The sequence below is a fragment of the Lepeophtheirus salmonis genome, chromosome 4 (genome assembly GCF_016086655.4).
Source record: "Lepeophtheirus salmonis chromosome 4, UVic_Lsal_1.4, whole genome shotgun sequence".
Classification (NCBI taxonomy): Eukaryota; Metazoa; Arthropoda; class Copepoda; order Siphonostomatoida; family Caligidae; genus Lepeophtheirus; species Lepeophtheirus salmonis.
In genome coordinates, this window is record NC_052134.2 from 20,531,047 (window position 1) to 20,555,353 (window position 24,307).

The 24,307-nt window shown below is 29.5% G+C and overlaps 2 protein-coding genes and 1 long non-coding RNA gene across 4 annotated transcripts; all 3 read right to left on the reverse strand.

The window, feature by feature from the left end:
• Positions 1–431: 431 nt before the first annotated feature.
• LOC121116991 (transmembrane protein 120 homolog) lies at positions 432–8,521 on the reverse strand. 2 transcript variants are annotated; one of them, XM_040711313.2, is made up of 2 exons: positions 8,389–8,521; positions 432–4,666 (listed from the first exon to the last, which is right to left on the reverse strand). In XM_040711313.2, the coding sequence occupies exons 1-2, from the start codon at positions 8,391–8,393 to the stop codon at positions 3,580–3,582; spliced, it is 1,092 nt and encodes a 363-aa protein (XP_040567247.1). In that variant the 5' UTR covers positions 8,394–8,521; the 3' UTR covers positions 432–3,579. The 2 variants fall into 2 exon arrangements, with proteins under 2 accessions (XP_040567247.1, XP_040567245.1); XM_040711311.2 differs by lacking the exon at positions 8,389–8,521 and adding an exon at positions 4,766–4,835.
• A 3,464-nt stretch (positions 8,522–11,985) lies between these two features.
• LOC139905166 (uncharacterized) lies at positions 11,986–15,290 on the reverse strand. The gene is made up of 4 exons (XR_011779701.1): positions 12,841–15,290; positions 12,557–12,756; positions 12,364–12,503; positions 11,986–12,301 (listed from the first exon to the last, which is right to left on the reverse strand). It is a non-coding gene; the product is annotated as an uncharacterized lncRNA (long non-coding RNA).
• A 3,151-nt stretch (positions 15,291–18,441) lies between these two features.
• On the reverse strand, positions 18,442–20,465 carry LOC121116993 (serine/threonine-protein kinase pim-3). The gene is made up of 3 exons (XM_040711314.2): positions 20,163–20,465; positions 19,578–20,090; positions 18,442–19,510 (listed from the first exon to the last, which is right to left on the reverse strand). The coding sequence occupies exons 1-3, from the start codon at positions 20,290–20,292 to the stop codon at positions 18,975–18,977; spliced, it is 1,179 nt and encodes a 392-aa protein (XP_040567248.1). The 5' UTR covers positions 20,293–20,465; the 3' UTR covers positions 18,442–18,974.
• Positions 20,466–24,307: the final 3,842 nt, after the last annotated feature.

A 24,307-nucleotide genomic window follows, 5' to 3' on the forward strand; every position in this document is an offset into this window, starting at 1 on the left:
CCATGGAATAAGATCTAAATTACTTGAAAGTTACGCATTTTTTAAACATCCATAAGCCGAAAATAACGATTGAAATTACTAATTTGTTGATATATATTTTATTCATAAAAGGATCTTTTCAATGGCCTTTAGAAAAAGATAAGTGTATTTATGATCACCAGAAGTGGAATAATACCCACCATGATTAAAAGAAATAAAAAAGATTGTATTTCTCTGTAATTGAAAGGTAAACCTGAGTTGAATAGACACAACAGTTTCACAAATGGCAAACTTTTAAAATACAATATAGTTAAGAGAAATATAAGGCACTTGAAATCTTTGAGAGCCTGAAACCTTCCCATAGAGTTCCTTCTAACTATGCGTACCTAAATTAACCAAATTAGATAATTACATGAGTGTCGAATAAATTTTTTTAAAGCCTTTTCATCGTGATAAAATATGCATTTACATTTATTCAATAAATAAATTAATTGATGGAATTAAACATTTACAAAGAAATTTACATTAATATTTGTTTTACAACTTAATGAAGTTGGAGCTGGATTCTCATTCTAAATTGAAATGAATGAATATATAGAGTTATAAATTCAAATTCTTTGATAAATATCACTGAAGACCACTATTATTTATTACAAATGTCATTGTCATACTAGAAAAATAAACTTAAAAATTGATACATTGGAAGTATGAATTCACAGTCCTAGATTAACAACTTCTAGAATTCGAGTCATTTAGATAACTACGTAATGCAGCTTGTTTCGTTCTCTTTGGACAAGAAGGAAGGTTTATGAAGAGACGAAGGCCATCGTTCTATTGCAATTTCAGATCGTTCCAACTTTACTGAGCTTTATGGTTTTCCTCGCACTCTCCAAAGACTCGACCTTTGACTACCTGTCCGAATCCTCTTTGTGGTTTGTCGCTCCACACCCAACCACCTCTTCTTCTGATACATCTTGGATCATAACGAAGTGGAAATCGCTGCTCTTCCCTAGTATATAGCAAATGCTTGTCCGTCAATCCAAGAGTACTGTCCAATATGAATAGTCTAATGATATTGTAATTAATAACGGAGAATTAAGTGATTAACACTCCTTTCATTGGAACCACTGTCGTGTTTGTTTATTTACCTTTTCTCTTATTGTATATTATATTGGTGATAGATTATATCAGTTTAAAAGAATCTCGCCATTTTTCCCCTTTAGACGCTTTTCCTTTTTTTTATCTTGCCATTTCCCCCTGATACCCATTTATTGTATTAAGTTATTTTTGGACCATTTGGTATCTGTCACAAGGGGCGCTGAAATCTCGTAACGTAACTCTTCTTATAAGTCTGATCCAGATAAGTAGAGATATCCATGTTACAACTTATTTGATTCATACAGCATTATCAATTATCATGAATGTAAATCCGGTGTTTTTTAGGTGGTTCGTTAATTTGTAATTGGTAGTACAAAGAATGAATTTTATTTTCCTAAGCAGTTGTCAATTTAGTGTTGGGTCCGTCCATTATCGGTCTGAGTCGATCACTCGCTCGGTTGGTCAAAAAATAAAAACCAATAATAAAAGTCTAATAAAGTGTCTCGGTCCTGCGTCGGTCTGAGGACAGAATACGTAGACCACAAAAAGAAGCTTTTAAAATTATACAAGCGGACTCCAGAGACATATCACATAAGAATGCCCTCTTTGGATATAACAACGAAATGAATTATCATAATTCATATATTATTTAAAAAAAGGCGTATGACGTTACGTAAGGTTTCAACCTATGCCTTAAAAACAAACTTCAATAAATATTTATGCATAATTGAATAACAAAAAATTTGCAAAACGACGGGTTCTAGTAATTATTTTATACGGTGGATGTAGTGATCTTATATTCCTGAAGGATTATGTACACGATGTTAAATATCTCAAAAGGGATTTTCGTATAACTCCTTAAATACAGTGAAATAGAGTCATGAATATATATGAAAATATATGGTGCCACTTCATATATTTATAAACCTCATTGGTAATTGCTTTTGCTTAGGAATACCACTCTAAGGGAGAGAAGCATGCCTGACGTCACGTTTTATTAGATCAATTGCAAGCTGCCGTGAGAGGAACGAAATAGACCGATAGGGCTACCAATAATCCACTCCTTACATAGAAGATACATAGACTGGAATTACTTCGATACCGATCAAGAAGAGCTTTCATTATAACTCCTGAGCAAACCCTTATTGATACTCACAAGTCTTTCATGAGCACACAGAATAGTCATTACTTCTACTTATTAGATCCTCTCTTCAAAAATTAAATAATTATTTCCACAGGTTTTAGCAAATATAAATTCTGTTAAGGTCAAAAAGATGCTACGCTGTTTAGGACATATTTCATGCATTTGTTACTAGTTGTAACACGTATGCACAAGAAAAATGTACATTATAATTATACATTCATTAAGGTGACACTCTGAACATAATTATTTGCTTATTTTTTCCTTTTTCAAGAGATTACTTTGATTGGACATATATATATATTTATAATTAATCTAACCTTTCTAAACGAACGACCCTACAAACATATAAAAAAAAGGAAACTTCAAAGCCAAATTTCATTTTAAAATCCCTGCTAATTTTGTGACAATTGTTGTTAAGGTGATAAAACTTAATTTCCCCCCTCGTAATTGATTACGAATTTTATTATTGATTATTATCTAGCCGAAAAACGGTGATGTTCATTATGAATCTTGGTCAGAATTTGACGTTTCCTTAGGTTCATTGGCCATCCTTTGCCAAACTTTAAGATTGAATCTAAATAATAAAAAAAGAAATAATTATTAATTAAATATTTGCCTTGAACCATAAATAGTTTTTTATCCGCCTCTATTCATTTTTTACATCTCATAAGTAGAATTAAATTCGTTTAGAAGCATGTTTACCTTAAATACCGAAAAATATTGGCTTGTACGATATGCAAATAATTTTAAATGCAGTAGAATAGATATTCGCTTAGAACGGACATTAATAAAAGTTCCTAACTAGTAAGTAAAGATTGTATATAACTAATTCGATAAGAAGAATTCTTTTTTGTCAGTCGCTTGAGATCCTGCTTAACCCAAAAATGCTATATTACTTTATTTGATACAAGAGATATAAACTCCTAGATTTAAGCATTTGGACAGAAAGAAAAGGCAATTCTGACCTCGAATGAACATTGTGGTCATTATGGGATTAAGCAGGTTCTATGAAGTAATTATGAACTCAAAGTTGTCAACTTGATAACTCATTTCATTAAATAAAAATGAGTAAAAAAACAAAGAATTGTCCAATTGAGTCCAACTTAATTTAATTTTTTAATGCGAGGATGAAATATAAATGCAAAGGAACCTAAATGCTGGAATGACCTGATTGAAAAAAAAAGGAAATCACACCTTACACAATTCCAATCATAATCATTTTTTTAAAAGATCACCATAGTAGTTATATTGATCCACAATATTAATTTTCTAAAAAACAAAACAAATAAGAAAATAGAAACATTTGCCGTAAATAAAATGAAATTCTAACAACTAATAATAAAAGTTTTACACATAGTTTAATCCTCCTTGTCATTTTGTTCCGATGTACTTGTAATTCGTGGATGACTTCTTTGACTTTGACTCCAAAAATACTTATCAAATTGTGTGAACTGTAGAGGAAAAATATCTCTGTCTCTGAACTTGATGGCAACTGTTAATGAGGTGGTGATGATATTACCCGCACCAAGGACTAAAAATAAAAGGGATAGTATGGGGACTTGCCATGTAGAGGACTCCATAGATCTTAAATAATTGAGAACATAAGAATTATAGAGTTGCCAAAAATAACCGAAATACAAGAAGGGTAATAGAAATCCCATTCCCTTCCACATCCAGGAATGAAATCCCTCTACCGTGATATCCATTGCATTTTGTTCCCCTAGAGATCGAAGTCGATATAGACAGCCTCTTTGATATGTAAATTGCATGTACTGAATGAGTGCGAGATAAACGTTGAAATACATTAATTGAGGTCTAAAATATTGATAGGACTCTCCATCTGGCCATACAAGCAAAACACCACCTACAATAGTGGATATGAAGTGATGAAGTCTCCACCAACCTTTGATCCTGGATCCATTGACTTTGAGAATGGACTCTCGTATAGTGAGTGTGCAGTAATACCAAACGATCAGAAACATGAAGATTAGATCCAGAATCCGATTGTTAAAGTATAGATTACTCACAGCAATGACACATCCAATGAGTACGACAATGAGTTTAAATTGCTCATACTGATGCTTGTAGTTGAACCTTGCTTGAGTGTCTAGAATGGACACGTTCACGTTTCCCAAAATTATTTTCAAGTACATTCCAGACTGTCGAGGTAAATTATCCTCCATTTGAGAGAGTTGTGCGTAGCGTCGAAGAATGTCTTTCCTTAGATCAGAGATATTGTCTTTTTCCTCAGAGGACTCAGGTTGCAGGCGTTGAAGCTCCTTCTCCATGGCTTGGAGCCGATAGCGCTGATGCGTTATCCCAGTATTACTCCGTTTCTGTAAGGCGAGGGTATTTTGAAACTTATTCAAATAATCCTTGTGAATTATGTCCAACTCGCCAAACTCAGTGGACAGAGAATTCCAATCCTTAACGATTTCCTCCATCCTAGAAGAAGAGCTTCAATTATAATACAAATTGAAATATGTATTAATATTTATCAATGATTATAAAAAAGTATGATCTCTTAAATTGCGGGAAACGCACTCTAAGTACTCGCACAAGGCCCCATTAACAGCTGACATGACGTATTTTAACTCAATCATCTTTTTGTTATGCGAAGCTAGCAGAAAAAGGAAGAATAAGAAATACTACGTCCACCAATCATATTCTTTATTTATATATAAATGCAACAAAATATATATTCTAATACGTACGAACGTCGAACCGACAACAGATGTGTTTTTATATTGTAGATAATTAATACTTAGAAATATATAACTTAATAGCTTAAGTATTTATTCAAAGTCACAAAAATTCCATTTTTTTGTATCTTCTGAACCTTTGTTTCAACTTTTACAAACTGAACACTTTCTAAAAAAGATAAATATTTGGTAAAATAGTATTATTCTGAACTTGATTTTATATTAACTCATTTGGCGACCATGATACTATAATAAATCTTTGTCTTAAATTAGAGCTCGTACATTGAATTTTATGATGATTAAATGGGACTCAATTTTTATCCCTGAATGTCACCAACAAGGTTGTTTTAGAGATATTTTGTTATGAATTAAAAATAAATAGCAGTGTCTTATATAAGTATTACATAATACTTATCACTTTAATAATTCTAATAGTTTATTATATTATGATAGAATAGATCAATGTCTTCCATACACAGTATATATTGTAGTCATTGAATATATTTCAGGGGCATCCGTAAGAATATTTTTTTAGGGGGAACTTGTTTTTTGCATTTTATTTTTTTTAAATTTCAAAAATTCATAGATATTCACAGAAAATTAAATTTTTTGGAAAATATATTCGAAAAAATTTCAAATATCTACAGTTATTCACAAAAAATTCCAAAAATTAATTTAAAATTTATAATGTATATATACCGTAAAACATATTTTGTTGTCTCTTATTTATAATATTAGTATAATTATTTGACATAATAATGGAAGGGAAATTGGAGTGGAAGCTTCTGCTGTGCTCTTGTCTGAAATATTTATGAAGCAGCGTGTACTATCCTAGAATATAAATAAAATACTTGATGGTAAGGTTAACCTTGCATTGAGCTCGGCAGATTGGGTGAAGTTCTAAATTTGCGAAGCAGTTCTAATCCAGGATTCCAGCCTCTGCTCGGGTGGAGGCAATTTTTTTGTTTTGTTTTTGCAACATTGAATTAGTTTATGCTTTGTAAATACATTCTAATAATAATTTCATACCTTACTTTTGTATTAAATGTACTGCAGACCCAATTTTTTTCAAATTTCATTATTTATTTTTGGAAACATTTTGAATTTGAATTATATATATTTTTTAATTTACAGAAAAAGTTATCAGCCCTACACAAAAAGTGATAATATCCTCATGAGCATAATTCAAAAAGAAAAGTATATGTTGGAAACTTTGAAAAACATATTATTTATTGAAAAATATCACTAAATAAAGTATTACGTTTCAATTTTTAAAATAGGTAGAATTAATTAATTAGTAAGATCAATAATATATTGCAAATTATAAAAATATACTTTTTTTAAATGTAAAGTCACGAGGATTTGGAAATTGTTCAAATTCCCAGTAATTATAATTGGTGCCTGTACAAGGCGTCCCCAGGATTATTAATATATATATTTTTTTTTTGTATGTGGGAGGGGGAGGGAGTTTTTAAATGTTTTGCATGGCAGCATTATTTGATCAAATAACTTATTTTATAAAAAGAAAATGTTTTAAAAAAGTCCTTCATCTGTTATCTCATTAATTCCCCCCCAGAGCAATATTTTTTCCCAAAGACAAAAATTCCTTCTTTTAGGGGAAGAAGCTACAACCTTTTTGGCCCACCCCTAAAATACGAAAGATAGATATTAACAATGATGGTTTACTTGGGTGTTATAAGTGTATGTCCTTTTTGGACTCGGATTAGAGTTGTGGATCGATATCAAAGTAATTTCTGGCTATGTTCAGGCTTATGAGGGGGTTGTGTTTGTTTCTAAACCATTTTACTAGATATTTAATATCATGAACATTGATGAACAATTTAAGCATTTTACAACTTTGTATTTCATTTATCTTTTTATAATTTTGTTTTTTTAGATTGTAATATTAAAACCATATAAACATCATTTTTATAAGGCTCTTAAATTTAGTATTTAAGCATCTTTCTGATAAAGTAAATTTACATTATTTAAACTCGATTCTTTCGACTTACTTTTTATTAAATAATTTTTTATTAATTTTAATAAAAGTGTTTGTCTTTAGATTATAACAAAATCAAAAATAATAGTTTTTTTAAATTTATTAATTTTATTATCATATTTTATTCAAAATTAGTCTTAAAAAACTATAATTTAGTTCCAATAAAAACGAATTATAATAGAAGATTTTTACGCTTTTATGAATAATTATATAATTATAATTTCAAAATTTAAATATAAATATTTTTTGGGAAATTAATTTGGCTAAGTAGATAACAGGAAAGGCATTTCCTTTAATAGATAAGTAAACAATTTAAGATTAATTATAGAAAAATTGAAATATCATTTAAAAAATCTTAAATAGGGATTTTATTTAAACTTTAACATTAATGTAAACGTAGAGAGCAAATAATTAAACGGAAAATGCTTTTATATTTATATAACGCAACCTCTTATAAGCAGTTATATTATATTTATTCATTTTTTATTCTACAAAGCGATACTTCAGGAATGTTTACGACAAAAAGTCTGGGTTTGGGGTGGGCTAAAGGGGCTTGAAATAGACCCTCAATAAATAAAATTGTAAAAATTTAGACATTTCAAAAGGAATTTCTGTAAATTTTACCATGATTATATTCTAATATCTCTGTTTGTTATCAGAAATCAGCATCAAGTAGTTTTCAAAGTTGATATTTTTACTACATAAAATGAACGAATTGCTAATAAATCATAATAAAACTTCTTCAAATGTCTTTAAAAATTTAAATATTTAACATCAAAATTAAATACTACTTGTTGCTAATGATAAGCACCAATATTTGAATTAACACAATGTAATACCTACTTAATGTTCCTTCTAAAAATGGTTCTATTTGTACATTTTTTTTTTGATCGATTAGAGACGATAAAATTAAGATATTTATATAAAAAACTTTTGTGAGCAGCAAATTTAATATTTGAAATTTTTTTTTCTCTCAAAAGTTTAATTTTTGAAATTTATGTTATGGATTGTGGAATATTTTTTTATTATCCAAACTCCCCATGCCCCCCAAATATAATCCTACGGATGCCCCTGATATTAGAATATATTATGTAATTATTAGTTTTGAGTCTTTGTGTCCGACCGATTTTTTCTTGCGTCTGTCTTAATTGAATTTTACTAGCTCGATCTGAACCAAATTTCAAATCATAAACAAAATTTTCTTTTATAAAAAAATGACATAGAACCGGATTTAGGACAAATTTTAATTCGAAACTGATCCAGACCAAAGTAAAACTGAATTAGTAAACATTTCAAGGATCTAAGATCTGTCTAGGATTTCTAGACCGAAAGCAAACAGAAGTAATGTTGTGTATTATATTAGGTTTATCAATCACTTATTAGAAAAAATCACATGCAGTTATAATAAAAAATTCTATAAAATCAAAGTAAAAATTTGAAATATGAATAAAAACAATAATTTTTACCTCATTGACGATTAAATAATTTAACACTTATAGCATGTTCTATATATTTCATTATCTTGTACTAAATTTAAAGTGCCTATCTTATCAAATCGTAGTGTTGAAAAATATATTTTCTCAGATAGGTACAATACTTATGTGAGAAGATGCGACGTAGTTAAATTATTCATATCTAATATAGAGCACTATCAAGAAAAAGGATAATCAGTTAATTATATTTTAATTGTAATCTGAGGAATGATTGGATATTACCTTTTTATTATAACAACTTGAATTTGAATATTTTATTATTATTAAAAACTTGTGAAATCACGAGTTACATAGTATGAAATGAAAATAGCACATGTTTATCAGGTAATATATTTTATAAATTGACCAATAACCATTAGTAGCGAGGTTCGACGGGAAAAAACTAATGAAATTACCATTTTTTAAATTTGAAAATTAATTGTCAAGCGATCCTGAAATATTTTATGAAGAGTGCTATATAATCTAAGGGGTGCCTAATCGAAAGAAAATCCGAATTTTATCTTGACAAATGAAAAAAGTACAAGCTTCAACATTTCCATTTACAATAAGCTAAATATATATATTTTTAAAGGAACTATTGTAAATTTGTAGCAAATAGGCGCTAAAACAATACACATGATCTCCCTTGTGAAAGATGTACCACTCTGACGTTATTGACAACACTATATTGACATGAATCAACTGAATTTCCATTTCTTTATATTTTAACTTATTTTTCATTTGTGTCGTTCAAATATCCAAAGTATTTCTTTGGGCTACAATTTGTTTTTCTTCCAAATGAAAAATTAGGATTATATTCTTATTTAAATTCACTTGGGAAAAGGGACTTTAATAAAGCTTTGTTAATTCAACAATATAAATTTATATTCAAACTTTGGAAATTATTTACATAACTTGTAAAATTCAAACTTCTTAATCCCTTTTACAAATAGAAAATGTAGTTAAAAAAAGTCATTTGAAAATGGCTATAGAGGTCAAAAACATATATTGAAGACTGAAACTTTACAAATATAACTTTTTCATTAAAATACAATAGAAGGTCGAATAAAGAGATCACCTTAAAAATTGGACACCCCAGTCACACGCAAAAATAAAAGTTTAAAAAAAGTTGTCTTTTGTAAGACCTTAAAACTGTACTTTATAAACTTAAAATGTTATATAACTATTGCTTAATAATCACATCATTTTCGAGTTTCTTCTTATTACCTTTAAAATGGATTTAAAAAATATGTGTTTATGGGTGAAAAAGTAATTATCGGTGTAGTTGGGTTTTCGGCCGCCTTTTTTTTATAGAGTGCTTAAAATATGCTCTTTCACCCGAAAAGTTGGGTTAAAATTGAATTTTCTCATTCTCAAAAATTATCAGCCCCCCCCCCCTAATTTAAGTGATGCCCGGGATTATCACCATAAAAAAACATTACAAACTATTGAATATAATTAATTACCTCTTTTCTTTAGTATTCGAATGTATTCAATTTCATATATCTTGAAAAATATTTTTTGACATTTTGTACACAAGCTATTTTTATGTAGTGTTGTGTTCGTCCTTATCTACTCGATCCAGTTCAGTCCAGTTTTCGGACGGTCCTTATGAATTTAATTTTTTGTGAATAGCTGTAGATATATTCGATTTTTTTTTTTCTGAAAATTCCAACAACCAAGCCCCCAGGGAAAAAAATAACCCTATCAAGGACCGAATTTTATAAGTTTAGCCCCCACCCCCCAGATAGCCCCCCAGGACTGAACTGGACCGTACTGAGATTAATAATCATTTCGTTCCATTCCCTGAAGGCCTCGGTAATTGGTAATGTTGCTATCTGTTGATTTTTTATTATTTGGAGTAGCATAAAAAAGGTGCTAGAATGAATAAAAACCATATTTACTCCTAAGTATTCTATTGACAAACTCTTAATTAAGAGAAAAAGTTTAACAACAATAAATATATATATATATATAATGTCGATTGTGAGTCAAACTATGAAATTTAATAAAAATAAATATATGTCGTGTACAAATAGCAATAAAAATTAGATGAAGACTTTATTGGATAAAAATTTCTTTTGCATAATTTGAAAAAAAAAAAAAAAAAAAAAAAAAAAAACTACTTCAATAATATGGATTTACTTGACCATTATTATAGAAGATAACTTCCCAGCAAATTCAAAATATTTTACTCCGTTTTCCATGAGCATACTCACACGTACCTAGTTACTTCATACCTATTTGTCCTCCCTCAAGGATTAAGGACTAGGCCCCTAATAAATACTTAGAATTTACAACCCTAAATATAAGCATTGTCATTTACTTTTTTAATATGACGCACGTTCGTTGCTAAGTCTAATCTATAATAACATTTATTATTTTATATAGTATCTACATCCCCTTTTTGTAATATCCAGTACTCAGCTTAAGCTACACAAACTCGCTGTTAAAAATGAGTCGTCTGCAGACAGACAAACTAACTTTTCTTTATTAATATAGATGTAATTTATGACTTTTTATTTTTAATATTAATTAAATTTCATCTAATATTTTAAAGGGGGAAATGAGTAATCTGTCGATTTAATCGACACGACAATTTATCGGTTAAGCCTTGGGCTACAGTTGATTCATGAACTTAAATGTAATCTGTTATTTATATTGTATGGATAAGCTTATGTTCTTGTTATTAAATTAGGATTTAGATGCAGTTAGTCTAGCCTGGGATCTAATAAAGAGAGATGAAGCATGCTTCACACTCTAAAATTACTGTGGGGAAAAATAAATTATTTTGTTCTTTGATTTTTCCTTCTCTGTATTTCCCTCCAAAGGGAAAAGGAGTTTTCAATTATACATTTATGATTATTAATTGTTATTATAACAATAAATGTATAATGTCTGATATCTATAGTTGATAATATTGTAGAGAAAAACGCGTACAAGGAGGAGGGGGAAAAAGACATATGGTATCATTGTTTAAAATACTGATGTGATTATCATCTGCCTGCTTTATTATGATTTTTGAGGGTATAACGAATGTATTTATTAGCAAAATGTTTAATGAAGATATACTACGTATAATTGACTTCGACGTTTTTTATCTGTTACAGTAGATTTGAAAAAGTCACACTCCATGAAATTGTAATTCATTATGAACCTTATTCTCAGAATAATAGCTAATGAAACGACAAAGTAGAGTATTTGAAATATATTTGAAGCTCAAAGTTTAAAAAAGAAGGCTTTAATTAAATATAATCTACATACTAAAAAATAAACCATTAAACATTTAAATTAAATATACAAAATTAAACAATTAAAATCATATAACTATTAATAATAATAAATTATAAATACAGAATATTGAAATAATAGATTGATCCAGATAATTTTTTCTTGTTCTAACATCGGAATTCAGTTAAATATGTCATAACTTTAGGTTGCAATACACAAGCGAGACGTGGAGTTTAGTCAAAAAGATAATTACCCCTCTTCTTCATGTGAAAGTTGCTATATACAATTGTGCACAGGATATATATATCTCTATCGATGAGATCTAACTAATTATTAATAATAAAGTAAATGTCAAAATCATAAAATTAGACAATAAATATATTAATAAAAAAATGTTAGAAATACATTCATCGTAAAGATTTAGAGCAAAAGCTAATTATGTAGTAATGTCCGGCGATATTACTCCCTATTAAGAGCATCAAAAAAGATTTCCCCCCGTTATTTAGGTATGCTTATATAACAACATACTATTATCATGAAGGATATACACAATTGTTAATTATAATGCAACACCCAATGTAACTACCCTCGTTGTTGTGCCCATTTAAACAGTTGTTTTTGCCTTTTATGAGTTTTCTGAACACCATTTCTTGGAGCCCATCAACCATAGCTAAGCCTTAAGTGATAAAAAAGTAATATTTATTGACTATGTAATATTGGAAAACCTAATTATCATACCCAAGTCTTAAAGCGAAGTAAGTAGTCTCAGACAAACTAGTTGCAAACCATCCAAAGCTACTACCCCCGTTGTTGTGACCATTTAAGCAGTTGTTTTTGTCCTTTACTGAGTTGTGTATCATAATTCTTGATATGTTTAGCTAAAATAGAATCATATTTTATGGTTAGATTTAAAAAAAAATTGAATACTCACTGTTAGATAGTACAACATTCAGAGTTTCATTTCGAAATTAGTAAATACTTTGTACTGATAACTTGATCGTCATTTGATGTGGATGACTCAAAATATTTTTATATGTATTTCTATAAATGACATCAGTACCAACATCCTCCATTAATTTAATGATGGTTCCTTGGGAAGGGATAGGTTTACCCGTGTATTTTCTCCATAAACTTTTCGAACGTAGATGATTAGTAATGGATAAGGGTATATTACATGTAATAAGCATCGTTGTGAGATCAAAGTTAAAGTCTGACCTGATGTATTCATCGTAAACTTGATTTTATAGATGAATCTTGTTATGAGATGAGGATATTGAGTGGCATGTAATACTAGACAGGGGACTAAAGGCACATTTATATCGACAAATCCGACAAACCAACTGTTTCTCATCTGGTAAGTATTTTCCAAATTCCTAGGGCTCAATTTTCAGATATCCAGACAGAAGGCGACGTTATTTTTTGCATTTTATTCAGTTCTCTATCGACTATCCCCATCTAATATTATTATATTAATGTTGAATAATATAGGCGGGAACGATAACGTTCATGATTGATAGAAGAAGATGTATGTTATTTAATCAATGATGCCATAAGTATTTCTTCTCTTCTCCTCGCACGCTTTTCTATTCTTACCAAAATTATCACCCTTACTTATATCCCAGGTCTAGCTTACAGAAACTTAACTTACATTTAATTTAGGAACTTATGATGTACTGCATTTAAGCTGATTCAAATTTTAGCTCGACATAAATCTAAGTCGAGCTGATACAACTGAATCAGTTAGAGTATCATTTTTATTTGAACAGAAATGTTGCTCTGAGGCCGTGTTAACTTCGTCAGCTATTTTCAGCTTCGTCTTGTCTTCGTTAGTCATTAGTCTTCGTCATCATTTTGTCAGGTTTCGTCTTCGTCAGAGTTTCGTCTTTGTCATGATTTTTGTCAGATTTTCGTTTTTGTCAAAGTTTCGTCTTTATCAGAGTTTCTTCTGCATTGGAAACCATTTTTCTAGTTTGATTTTTATTTTCTTAGTAATAAATAACAATTGAAAAGTAGGGTTTTAAAGTACAAAAAAATATGTCAATATGGTCTGGAGTAGGTTCACAACCCACGACCAAATCATTGTAATTTGCAAAGCAAACCCTTATTTGAGACTCTATTTACTTTTTCTGCCCACAGGTTGTGCAATATACCAGTGGGACACTTAGTGGGCTCATAACCCTACGCCAATTCAATTTTTTTATGACTTCTAGAGTATAACCAATTTTTGTAGTTATATGATTCATTTGACTTCCTACAGGGTTTGCAAAGGCGTCTGCAAGGGGTGGACTGAACAGTATTAAGAAGTTACTGATTTTTTGTTTCTTATTAGAAACATTTTTTCGTTATTCTGGCAAATTACGCAACAGAGCAACAAATTCAATATTTAAATTTTTCTTCCAAAAAAAGTAACATTTAAAATTGGATTTTAAAATTTTCTTGCTAAATTATGCAGCAGAGCAAAAAATTGAATATTGAAAAAATTAAATTTATTTAAAATTTAATTTTAAAACTTTCTTGCTAAAAATTTAATTTTAAAACTTTCTTGCTAAAAATTAAATTTTATGAGAACACCTATAGGTTTTTGAATTTATTTTCCGAAGAATTTAATATTTGAGTTTTTTTTCCAAAAAATTTAATTTTTTGTGAAATTTTTTTTCGAAATTTTTCAAAAAAATTAAAATTTTAAATTTTTTCAAAAAATTATAGCAACCAAGCCCCTTCAAAATATAATCCTGCAGACGCCCCCGGGTCAGCATCAAGAATGGGGGGCCTAGGCCTAGAGACGTTTAAGACCCAAATAGCATTTGTTGAAGTTAAGAAGTAAAATATTCAAAATCCGTTAATTTTTTTTTACAGACATTCTCATTCTTTGGGGCCAGTATTCCTTTTTCTTTGTATTGGTAGTCTTAGTAGGTGAATATTTACGTATTTAATTTGTTTAATGGTCTATAATTTATTAATTATTTAAAATATCTTTTAAGACGTAATAATTTTACAAAAAAATGCTGACCGCCTTTTCAAATATAGTAGGAAGTCAAATGGATAATATAAGTAAAAAAATTTAGTTTAACTCTAGAGTTCATATCAAAAAACAGTGAATTAGCGTTAGGTTATTAGCCCACTAAGTAGTCTGCTGGAAAAAGTAAATAGAGTCTCGCATAAGGGGTTATTCGCCAATTACAACGATTTGGAGGTGGGTTATGCTTCAGAATGCCCGGGCAATCTATAGAATTTCCAATAGGGTTGTGATTTTACATTCATTAACATTGTCAGGTAAAATGATTGTGGGTAATTTGATTATTAAACAATTTGATTGTTAGGTTTGCCACTTAGTATACTACCAAAAAAAAGTTCTACAAACCTTTTCGACCAGCGATTCCCTTGCACAACCAATGGGCTGGGGTGTACTATAGCATATTGAAAGGGATCCTCAATGCTCAGGGAAGTGGGGGTGGTGGTTAATGACTCACTTTCTGAACTTGCGATTATTTTGCACAACCCATGTGTAAGGTGTACTATAGGATATCAAAAGGGACCCTTGATACTTAGGGAAGTGGTGGGTAATGATCCACTTTTTCGAGAAGTGTATTATAGTATTATAATACCTATATTAGAAAGAGTTCTTGATACTAAGGATAGTGATAGAGATAGGTTTTGATCCCTCTGAGGATCAGCTGTTCACCTACACAGCCTGTTGGCCGATGTTTATTTTGAAAAATAGAGTTGAGTCTCTCGTGACAATACATACTTATAATACAATAGTTTGATTATGTGAACACTATATCTATTTCAATGAAAATATAACAGAGTATTGCTTTGTTATAAATTATTTAATAATCAAATTATCCACAGTCATTTTACCTGACAATGTAAAGTTAAAATGACCATTGACCCCTCTATTGCAAATTTTATAAATTGATCAGACATTTTGCACAATGACCGCTTTGATGGGAATTTTGCACATTGCCGTTAAGACATGCATACACATTACACAGACACTAAATTATTAGTTAAATTTAATACATTTTAAGTAAATTTTTGTTTTATGAGTTTATTTTAAGACCATGGGACATATTGTACGAACCATCAGCATCAGTAATTGCATTTTTTTTTGGAGGGGGGTTAGTAATCGTAAGTCATTAGTTTTTCTCAGAGTTTCGTCAGTGTCATAATATAATCTTTGTCAGACATCGTCATTGTTTCGTCGTAGTTATCTTTTATTTCGTCTTCGTCTTCTTATGAGTTTTGTATTCGTCCAAATTTTGTCTCTGTCAAAATTTCGTCTCGTCAGAGTTTCTTTTTTTTATGATTTTTGTCAGATTTACGTCTTCGTCATGATTTTTTTTAGATTTCGTCATTCTCTCGTCTTCGTCATGAAAAAAAGCTTCGTTAACGAAATTATTTTGTCTCGTCAGGCTTGACGAAGTTAACACTGCTCTGAGACCGTCCCTAAACTTTGTTATCTTGATTGTATCACACAACCTTTCCTCCAGAAAGAAACATAACAAAGGCCCAAAATCATCTGGTAGTTAGTCAAATAAGTCAATCATACCAACTAGTATTTATTTCTTAAATATTCGTATACAATCACTGTCATATTATTTCTTCCCCATTAAAAAAAAATAAATTACATACTATTAAAATATACTTAGTATTTTATTCGATACTGTATTATAATATTGCTTAGTCAAATTTGATTAAAAGTAGTTATGATTAGTTAGTATAGTATTTCTATGAATAGATAGCCAAAATTTCTTCATAGAAATAAAAAAATGGCCAATATAAATATTATATAAACAACGAGGGATCAACAAGAAATTGTATTCCTGTTCTTGTGGAAACGGAGCATAAGTATAGAATAATTTATAACTTCTTGTATTTATCAAAAAGAATAAATTATGAAATAGACATGACGTATCAAGGGAGAAGAGGAATCGACAGCTGACAACAAAATGCCTAATGTATTTTTATGAAATGATAGAGAGGTAACCTAGTGTTTTTATTTGGAAGGGTTAAAAATGTATCTTGAAATTTGACTATATGAATTTTTTATTTATTTATAAAAGACAAATTCTGGATTTTTTTTATGAAAGATATATTTCTTTATGGTATATTTTTGGTGGCCCCTTTTTATAATAGAAATTCTATTTAGTATTCTAAAATTTTGACAACAACCCTTGTCCTTTGGAAAAATATTATGAAGTTTCTGGGTAATATTCCATTTTTTTCGATATCTTTCTATGCTCAAGTTTTGCACATTCTTAATGCATATAATTTAATTTTATCTACAATAAATATTTCTAAAATAGTTAGTTTTCTCACAAAATTATTTTTATTTAGAAACCAAGAGTAAATCCAGGATATATTCATTATTCAAAATTTATTGAATGGACATATTTTCTTATCTTTTATTCAAATATAATGCAAATAACACCTATATGGTTTCTTTGAGTAAGTTGGATAGATCGGAAGTCATAAATTGAGAATAATAGTCCCTCTCTCATAAAGTTTATTACTTTATTTGGGAATTATCATTTGCATCTATTCAATCGAGAAAAATATTACATTATTACAGCCTTCCGGACACGTGTTTATTTTAAAAATCGTTTATGTTACAAAATCCAGTTATAAATTATTAACATTATATCATAAATTCAAACTGTTTTTGTTGAAATTTACATCTAGTTTGATCCTTATCATGCTAATAAAAATACAGGCTCAAAATTTGGCTTTAAATCATGATCTAGTTTGTTAATTTCCAAAATATATATTAATCCTAAATGTTATACCAACAATAAATCTAAAAATTATTCTAAGGCTATATTAAATTACAAAAAAGGGCGGAATACATGTTAATATTTATCTCAGCCTAGATGTCACAAATTTATGTGAATTGAAATAGTTAATCGTTAATAAAGATTAGAAAAGTCCTTATACTGCAAGTCCAATTTCGACTCTAGTACTTGAAATAAACTTTAAAAAAATGTGAGGACACAAACTGGACTCGATAAAAATATTCAAGTCCACAATTATTAATTATAATGTAGAGTCTATAGTAGTTAATGGTTTTCTTGAGTACACTACAAACTAGTTTTCGAGGACAAGTCAATTCTCAAGTCTCTTGGGATTACTCCTTAATTAGTTCTAAATTATCTTTCTTGATTTAAAAGAAATATGAACGAAATTAGATGTAATTATATCACGGAATTTAAAATAATTAAATCACGCAACTTTTTCTATAGCAAATCTGGGACATTTCTCCTACTTAATTATCCTTATATCAAATTGACGATCCTAGATTTGATGATAACCTTGTGAATATCTGTTGTTGATAGTACTTGGTTGTTTAAATAGTTTGAACCCTTGACAAATTAATAATTAATCTAGGTAATCGGAAGTGATTATTTTAACACAATTTTGCGGAGACGTAAAAAAATCCTTAAATAACTGTTAAGTGTTATATTATAACAATAATTTAAAATGATATTTCTTGAAGGTCAAATACCTTATTCTCCTTCTATCAGGCCAATATACTCCCTGCCTTCTTAGCATCTTTATACCAGGAGCCTACTGTAGTTATGTCATATGTATCTTTGTGATAACAAATTCACGAAACCTTGAATGAATATATATTATTAATAATAAAATATGTAAGGGAGAATTATCCTCTGTTATATTTTTGGCTTGAGACTATTGCATACGTTAGATAAATGTAATCCTCGTTACCTCGAACATTAAGTCGTAAATAAAATTATATTCCTATGTATGAGCATAATAATGTTTTGAAAGAAAATAAAGTCAGACACTATATGATAATTATGTATATCTAGGTATATTCTATGTTTTTTAATAAATAATAATAACATGATGTATATATATATATATAAATAATTTTTTTTAAATCTTCTAATTCTTAAAAAAATAGTATATAAAAATATCAAACTAAAAAATCATTGTCGTAATACACATTTTTAATTATAATAATAAATAAATTAAACATTTTTTCTATGATTACAAAAATAAATGGAGATACTAATATTTAAGTAGCAGTTATAAATTGATTAACTTAAAAAATATGATTTGTAGGTATATATATTTATGAAGTTAAATCACAATACAAAATACGAACCCTATCGTAGTTTTTGTTTTATGGACACATAAATACATAATATGTAATTTTTTTAGAAGTTCAGACAAGCTCGTTACAATTGAAAGAGAGAGACAGACAGATAGAGGTAAAGATGCATTTTGTAATTAATTAATTGATTCATTTGCACTTTTACCCTACAAAGGATCACAGATTCTTCTTTTTTTATCTTAGTATAGTTTTCTTCTAAATTTGATGCTTCTTAAACGGATTGCCCAAAATCCCTGAGTTCCCCTCCAGTTCTTATAGGAATAATTTCCTTTAAATTATGGGATGGAATCATAACATCCATATCTTCTTCAATATATGAACTACTTGGAGAAGTTGAGGGAGAAGGAACTTCGATGGAGTTCGGAACTGGGACAGACTTATTTACTTTATTGACAACAATTACGTCAATAGGATTTGAGAGAGCTCTAGCGATTGTAGAAGGTCTGTTCTTTGGGCAACTTGACTCTGTTCCACCAGCAAGCCAATAATGTTCTTTTAGTTCATTTAATGTAATTCGATCCATAGGATTCACAGATAAGCAACGAAGAATCAAGTCTTTTAATTCTGGGGATAGTTTTAAGTCTTCTCTAAATGTGATACGAGCGTTTTTGATCTGACTGTCTGTTTCAAATGGAATGTCTCCACAAACCATGTCGAATAAAAGAATGCCTAAGCTCCAAACTGTTAGTCCATCACCTTTATAACAACGGAATTTGATCCACTCGGGAGGTGCGTAGACTCTAGTTCCTGTAAGAAGGAATAAAATAATTGAAATCTGATAAACAAAAACACTTTTTAGAAAATAGAGACTTACCATCAAAGTCTGAGTAGATTTCGTCATGAAAATTCGTGGCTGAGCCAAAGTCTATGAGTTTGATTTTGTGTGTCTTAGTATCAATAAGGATATTTTCATCCTTAATATCACGATGAATGACTCCAGCATCTTCTTGACATCGGACAACTGTATCAACAATTTGACGGAACATATGATGCGCTAATGTTTCAGGAATTGGTCCGGAGTCTGATATATAGTCAAACAAGTCTTTACAGTTAGGGACACGCTCCATAGCAATGATGAAACGATCAGGTAGTTCATGATAGTCAATGACACCTAAAACTCCGGGAATCCCTTTGACACGTTTTAAAAGAGCAGCTTCTCGTGGAACTCCAGAGTCTTCAACACGATGTTTGCGGATCATTTTAAGAGCGACATGAAGACCGTCTTTATTCCGTATGGCGGCATGTACAGTGCCGAATCCACCCTTGCCCAACATTGGGCCTAGGGTGTAGGTCTTTTGGAATTCCTTAAGATTCATGATACGCCTTTCTGCAAATTAATATAAAAAAAATCATGAGGATATTGTTGATTTTTTAAAGAAAACTCATTAATAAACCTTACCTTTAGGACATTCCGGAGATTTGGGATTAAAGGGCTTGGTTCCTTTTGTAGGGGATCCAAGGTTGAACAAGGTACGAAATTGGTTTTTAGTATTGTTCACACTATTATCAATAACGTCTTCACTCAACATGTTTCTATCTTTAAAATTCACAGCAACTCACTTAAAACTCAATGATTTTCAAGGAATTATAATCCTTTTATATAAGTTTATAAATTGGATATATGTTGATTTTTTTTCTCGTGTATGTTTACTTTTTAATAAACTTGAGATGATCCTCGCTTAACTTCCTAATTTACAATGAAAAAAACATGAGTTTTTCTTTAGTTTTTTTGAAAATTGCGAGCGGGCCTACGTTGAGAGTGACGTCATATTATTTTGACGTTTAACAAAACAAAATATATGACGCTTTTCCCCCCTTAACTTGCATTTAATAAGAAAAACTGGGAATTACTAACTAACTCGGAGGAGCGCTTGGAATAATAAAATGAAACAGGTCAGGGTACTCTAGGAAAAAATAACAACAAACAAGGACTCGTCAATTAGTTATAATACTATCTGGAGGAGCACAAGCTCTAATCACGCAACCTGTTTTGGTAAAAAACATCATTTATTATTATAAATTCCATTTGGTTAACTCATATAAACTTTGTATAAAGCAATAATATTTGTCATAGTTATAATTTTATCTCAACTTTACGTGGTATTTTGAGAAACTCTTACATTTTGTGATAATATTTGAAATACCAAAAATTTTGTCTTGATCAAACAATGATAGATTGACTAAATGTATACAATTCAAAATCAAAGTAGATTTATGTTAAAGGATGTTCAAAAATTTATAGAATTTATAATTTAAACTGATCAATTTGTCCTTCAAAAGTTAAGTACCGAGTTCAGTTCATTTTTGTACAAGATTCTTATGTTAGAAATTTCATTCAAATAATTAATTAATATGAAATATCATTACTCGATTGATTTTTCAATACTAATGTGATTAATTTATTAAGTCAGTTGAGTCAATTGTATTTGCACAAGGAGTCAAATTGATTGGGAGTCGCTTAATTCAAATGGTTTGATTCAATGCTAAGATCACAAAATATTATTGCAAACTATAATTTAAGAATAATTGATTCTTAAATGTGTGCAATTTTAAAGAAATTGTTTTGGTTGATTTATTATTTTAGGGACTGATAGTTTAAATATAATTTCTATTTGAATAGTTTCTTGAGGTAGGATTATAGCATTCAGACCATTTAGCCCATAATTTACAGCAATTTAAAAATTTGCGACTCGAAATCATAAATAAATATACATATTATCTTTGTTCCAAACCGACTCCTTGAGTAAAAACATCTGACTCTGCTGACTCCCGGCTCACTTATCAGCCATAATCATTACTTCATGGAAATTAGATGTACCTAGTTACTAAAAATTACTTATCTTTGATACTTTTAAGCTCATGAATGGTAACATAGGAAATTGATACATTCTGACGGATATTTCCAATTGATTCTATTTCGGCACCAAATATAAGAATTTTGTTCATTCCAATTACATTATTAATGCAACATGAATAGGATAATATTTCATATTATTTGAATAAAACTTTTTCTTATTCCTAATCTATTCAACTCCGTCCTATACATACGATTTTACTAAGTACCGGCTTAATTAAATGTAATTACTTAAAATTACGTATTTTGATCTTTCTAAACTCAGGAGTTGGGGATATATGATCAATCGATAAAGTCAGCATGAAGTTTTCTTTCCCTTTCTATTCAGCAATGAATTATGAATTAATTACATTATTATTCAAAAATCAATGAAGGATATATTATTCCGTAATAGTTGAATGAAATTTACTACATCATCCTGTAAAAACACGATCTGAAGCTGAGACTATTTTTGAAGGGCAAATTTATCAGTTTAAATGATTAGTTTAATAATTTTTTGTTTTTTTTTAAATTTTACTTTGGAGAATCCTTTCTTCTTAAATTGTGCACTTTGATTTTGAGTTGTTTACATTAAATAAATCCATCATTATTTGCTCAAAAACAATTTTTAGGATTAAGATATAAACCCAAAATGCAAGAATTGCTTAAAATACCCCTTGCTATTCATATAAAATTACAACTACGACAGTCTCATCATTGTACAAAATTCATATGTATGAGTTCACCAAGCGGAATTTATTATCAAAAATGATGTTTTTCATAACAACAAGTTGCGTGATTGAAACTCGTGCAACTCTAGATAGTATTTAGAACTCATTCACTCGTTGTCATGCCTAAAATATCTGAGAAAAAGAAAAATGACCCAACATTTTACTTTTGAAGTAATGACGCAATATTTTCTCCCTTTCTGGTATTTTTTAGTCTCTACTCATCATCATAGACTTTCTTCTGCGTCTATTTTTTCTTCTCTGTGTTTAGAAGGGCCTATGATGCATTTTTCCTGGTAAGGGGTTCAAAAAGGGGAAACTTGTTGCTTGCTTTCTACCTCCTTCATTCAATAGGGTTGACGTCAGAGGAGGAGAAGGGCCTCTTTCTATGATTGTTCTTCCGTACTTAAAATATACGACGTTCTGATATTATTGCTCCTTTGAAACTTGAATCATTTACAACAGTATATAAATGTCTTTACAAAATAATAATTTTTAATCTAACTCGCAACGAGGAAAAAACTTACGAATCCAACTTATCATGTAGTAGTTCTATGAAGTAAAAAATAAATCAGAGAAATTAAACCATGTTATAATCATTTTATAATTTCTTTCCAATTTTGGGTTCCCATGTTATATTAACCAATCTTTATTAGGGAGCCATATTATAAAATCATTTTTGTTTTTTCTTAAGATGATTTTAATGGGCTTTTATTTCTCTTTTGGAGTTTACTAAATCAATAATACCAGTAGTTATGTATGTGAATATGTAATACTATGTGAGAATATTATATTTATCGTCGGATAAGATAAAAAGGATTCACGATGATAGATCCTGTACAAATGTTCAAGATCAATGATGACTCCTTCCTTCTATGCTTATATATATTATGTAAATAAAAATACTCCTGTTGAAACAACAGAGTAATTCGATCCGACAACGTCTCTTTCAATCTAATTTGATATAAGTACAAGAGATTACTAAAAAAACTTGCTGTGTATATCAGAAAAAAATCAAATCTTCCTGGATGATGAAACTCCAAAAATATTGACTTGGAAACAAGAGGAATTATGTGCATAAGCATAGGATCCGAATTCGCTCCATTTTTATATGAAGAAAAGCCATTATTCTTAAAAGAAATTAATAGTGGGTTACAGATCCTCAGGGGCGTCCGCAAGGGGAGGATTGAAGGGGGTGTTGTCCCCATCCCAAATTAAGGAACGTTTGCTTTATAATAAATATTAAATATTTGATTTTTTTTTTCAGAAAGTTTAATATTTGAAATTTAATTGAGTTTTTTTTCCAAAAAACTTAATTTATTTGAATAGCTATGGTTTAAAAAAAAAATTCTAAAAAATTAAATTTTCTATGAAAAACTATAGATTTCTGAATTCTTTTGATATGAAGATAAAAAACTCAAGCCCACGCCCCCAAAATTTAATTATGCGGATCTTGTACTAAATAGTTCTGCGTGATATTTTTAATTTTGCCTTGTAACGTCATTAAAACCGGCTCTTAAGTTTTAAAATAAGTTTTGATTAATGAGGAATTATGATTGCAAACAAAAATCTTTATAAACTACTGATTAAACAACCATTATGGCTAATTTTGAGACCTTTATCATGTTGGAGACAGTTGGCTTCCATTTGAAACATTGTAGTTCTAAATTAGATGTTTTGAACTATTTGGACTGATAGTACAGGAAAAGGCAATATGTGGCGTGAGAGCGGGATATTGATGGAGACTGCGCGAGTCTCACGCAATTTGCGTGAGACTTGAGAGCCCTTGTCAAAATTAGGATTGTAGAGAGTACTTTCAAACATGGCACTTTTTGCAGTACAGTTAATCGTTTATTGTATCCTTATTAATTATCCAATTACTCCCAACTATGTAATTATTATACTATAATTGTTAAAAATTATTCACAGCCTAAGAAAAAATAATCACAATTCAAGCAATCAACGTTCAAAACACTTATAAGA

Coding starts and splice junctions, on each gene's coding strand:
- LOC121116991 (XM_040711311.2), bottom strand. CDS start 4,824: ATGATTGAGTTAAAATACGTCATGTCAGCTGTTAATGGGGCCTTGTGC. Junction 4,667..4,765: donor GCCTTGTGCGAGTACTTAGA/GTGCGTTTCCCG, acceptor CTCTTCTTCTAG/GATGGAGGAAATCGTTAAGG.
- LOC121116993 (XM_040711314.2), bottom strand. CDS start 20,292: ATGTTGAGTGAAGACGTTATTGATAATAGTGTGAACAATACTAAAAAC. Junction 20,091..20,162: donor ATCTCCGGAATGTCCTAAAG/GTAAGGTTTATT, acceptor ATTAATTTGCAG/AAAGGCGTATCATGAATCTT. Junction 19,511..19,577: donor AATCTACTCAGACTTTGATG/GTAAGTCTCTAT, acceptor TCCTTCTTACAG/GAACTAGAGTCTACGCACCT.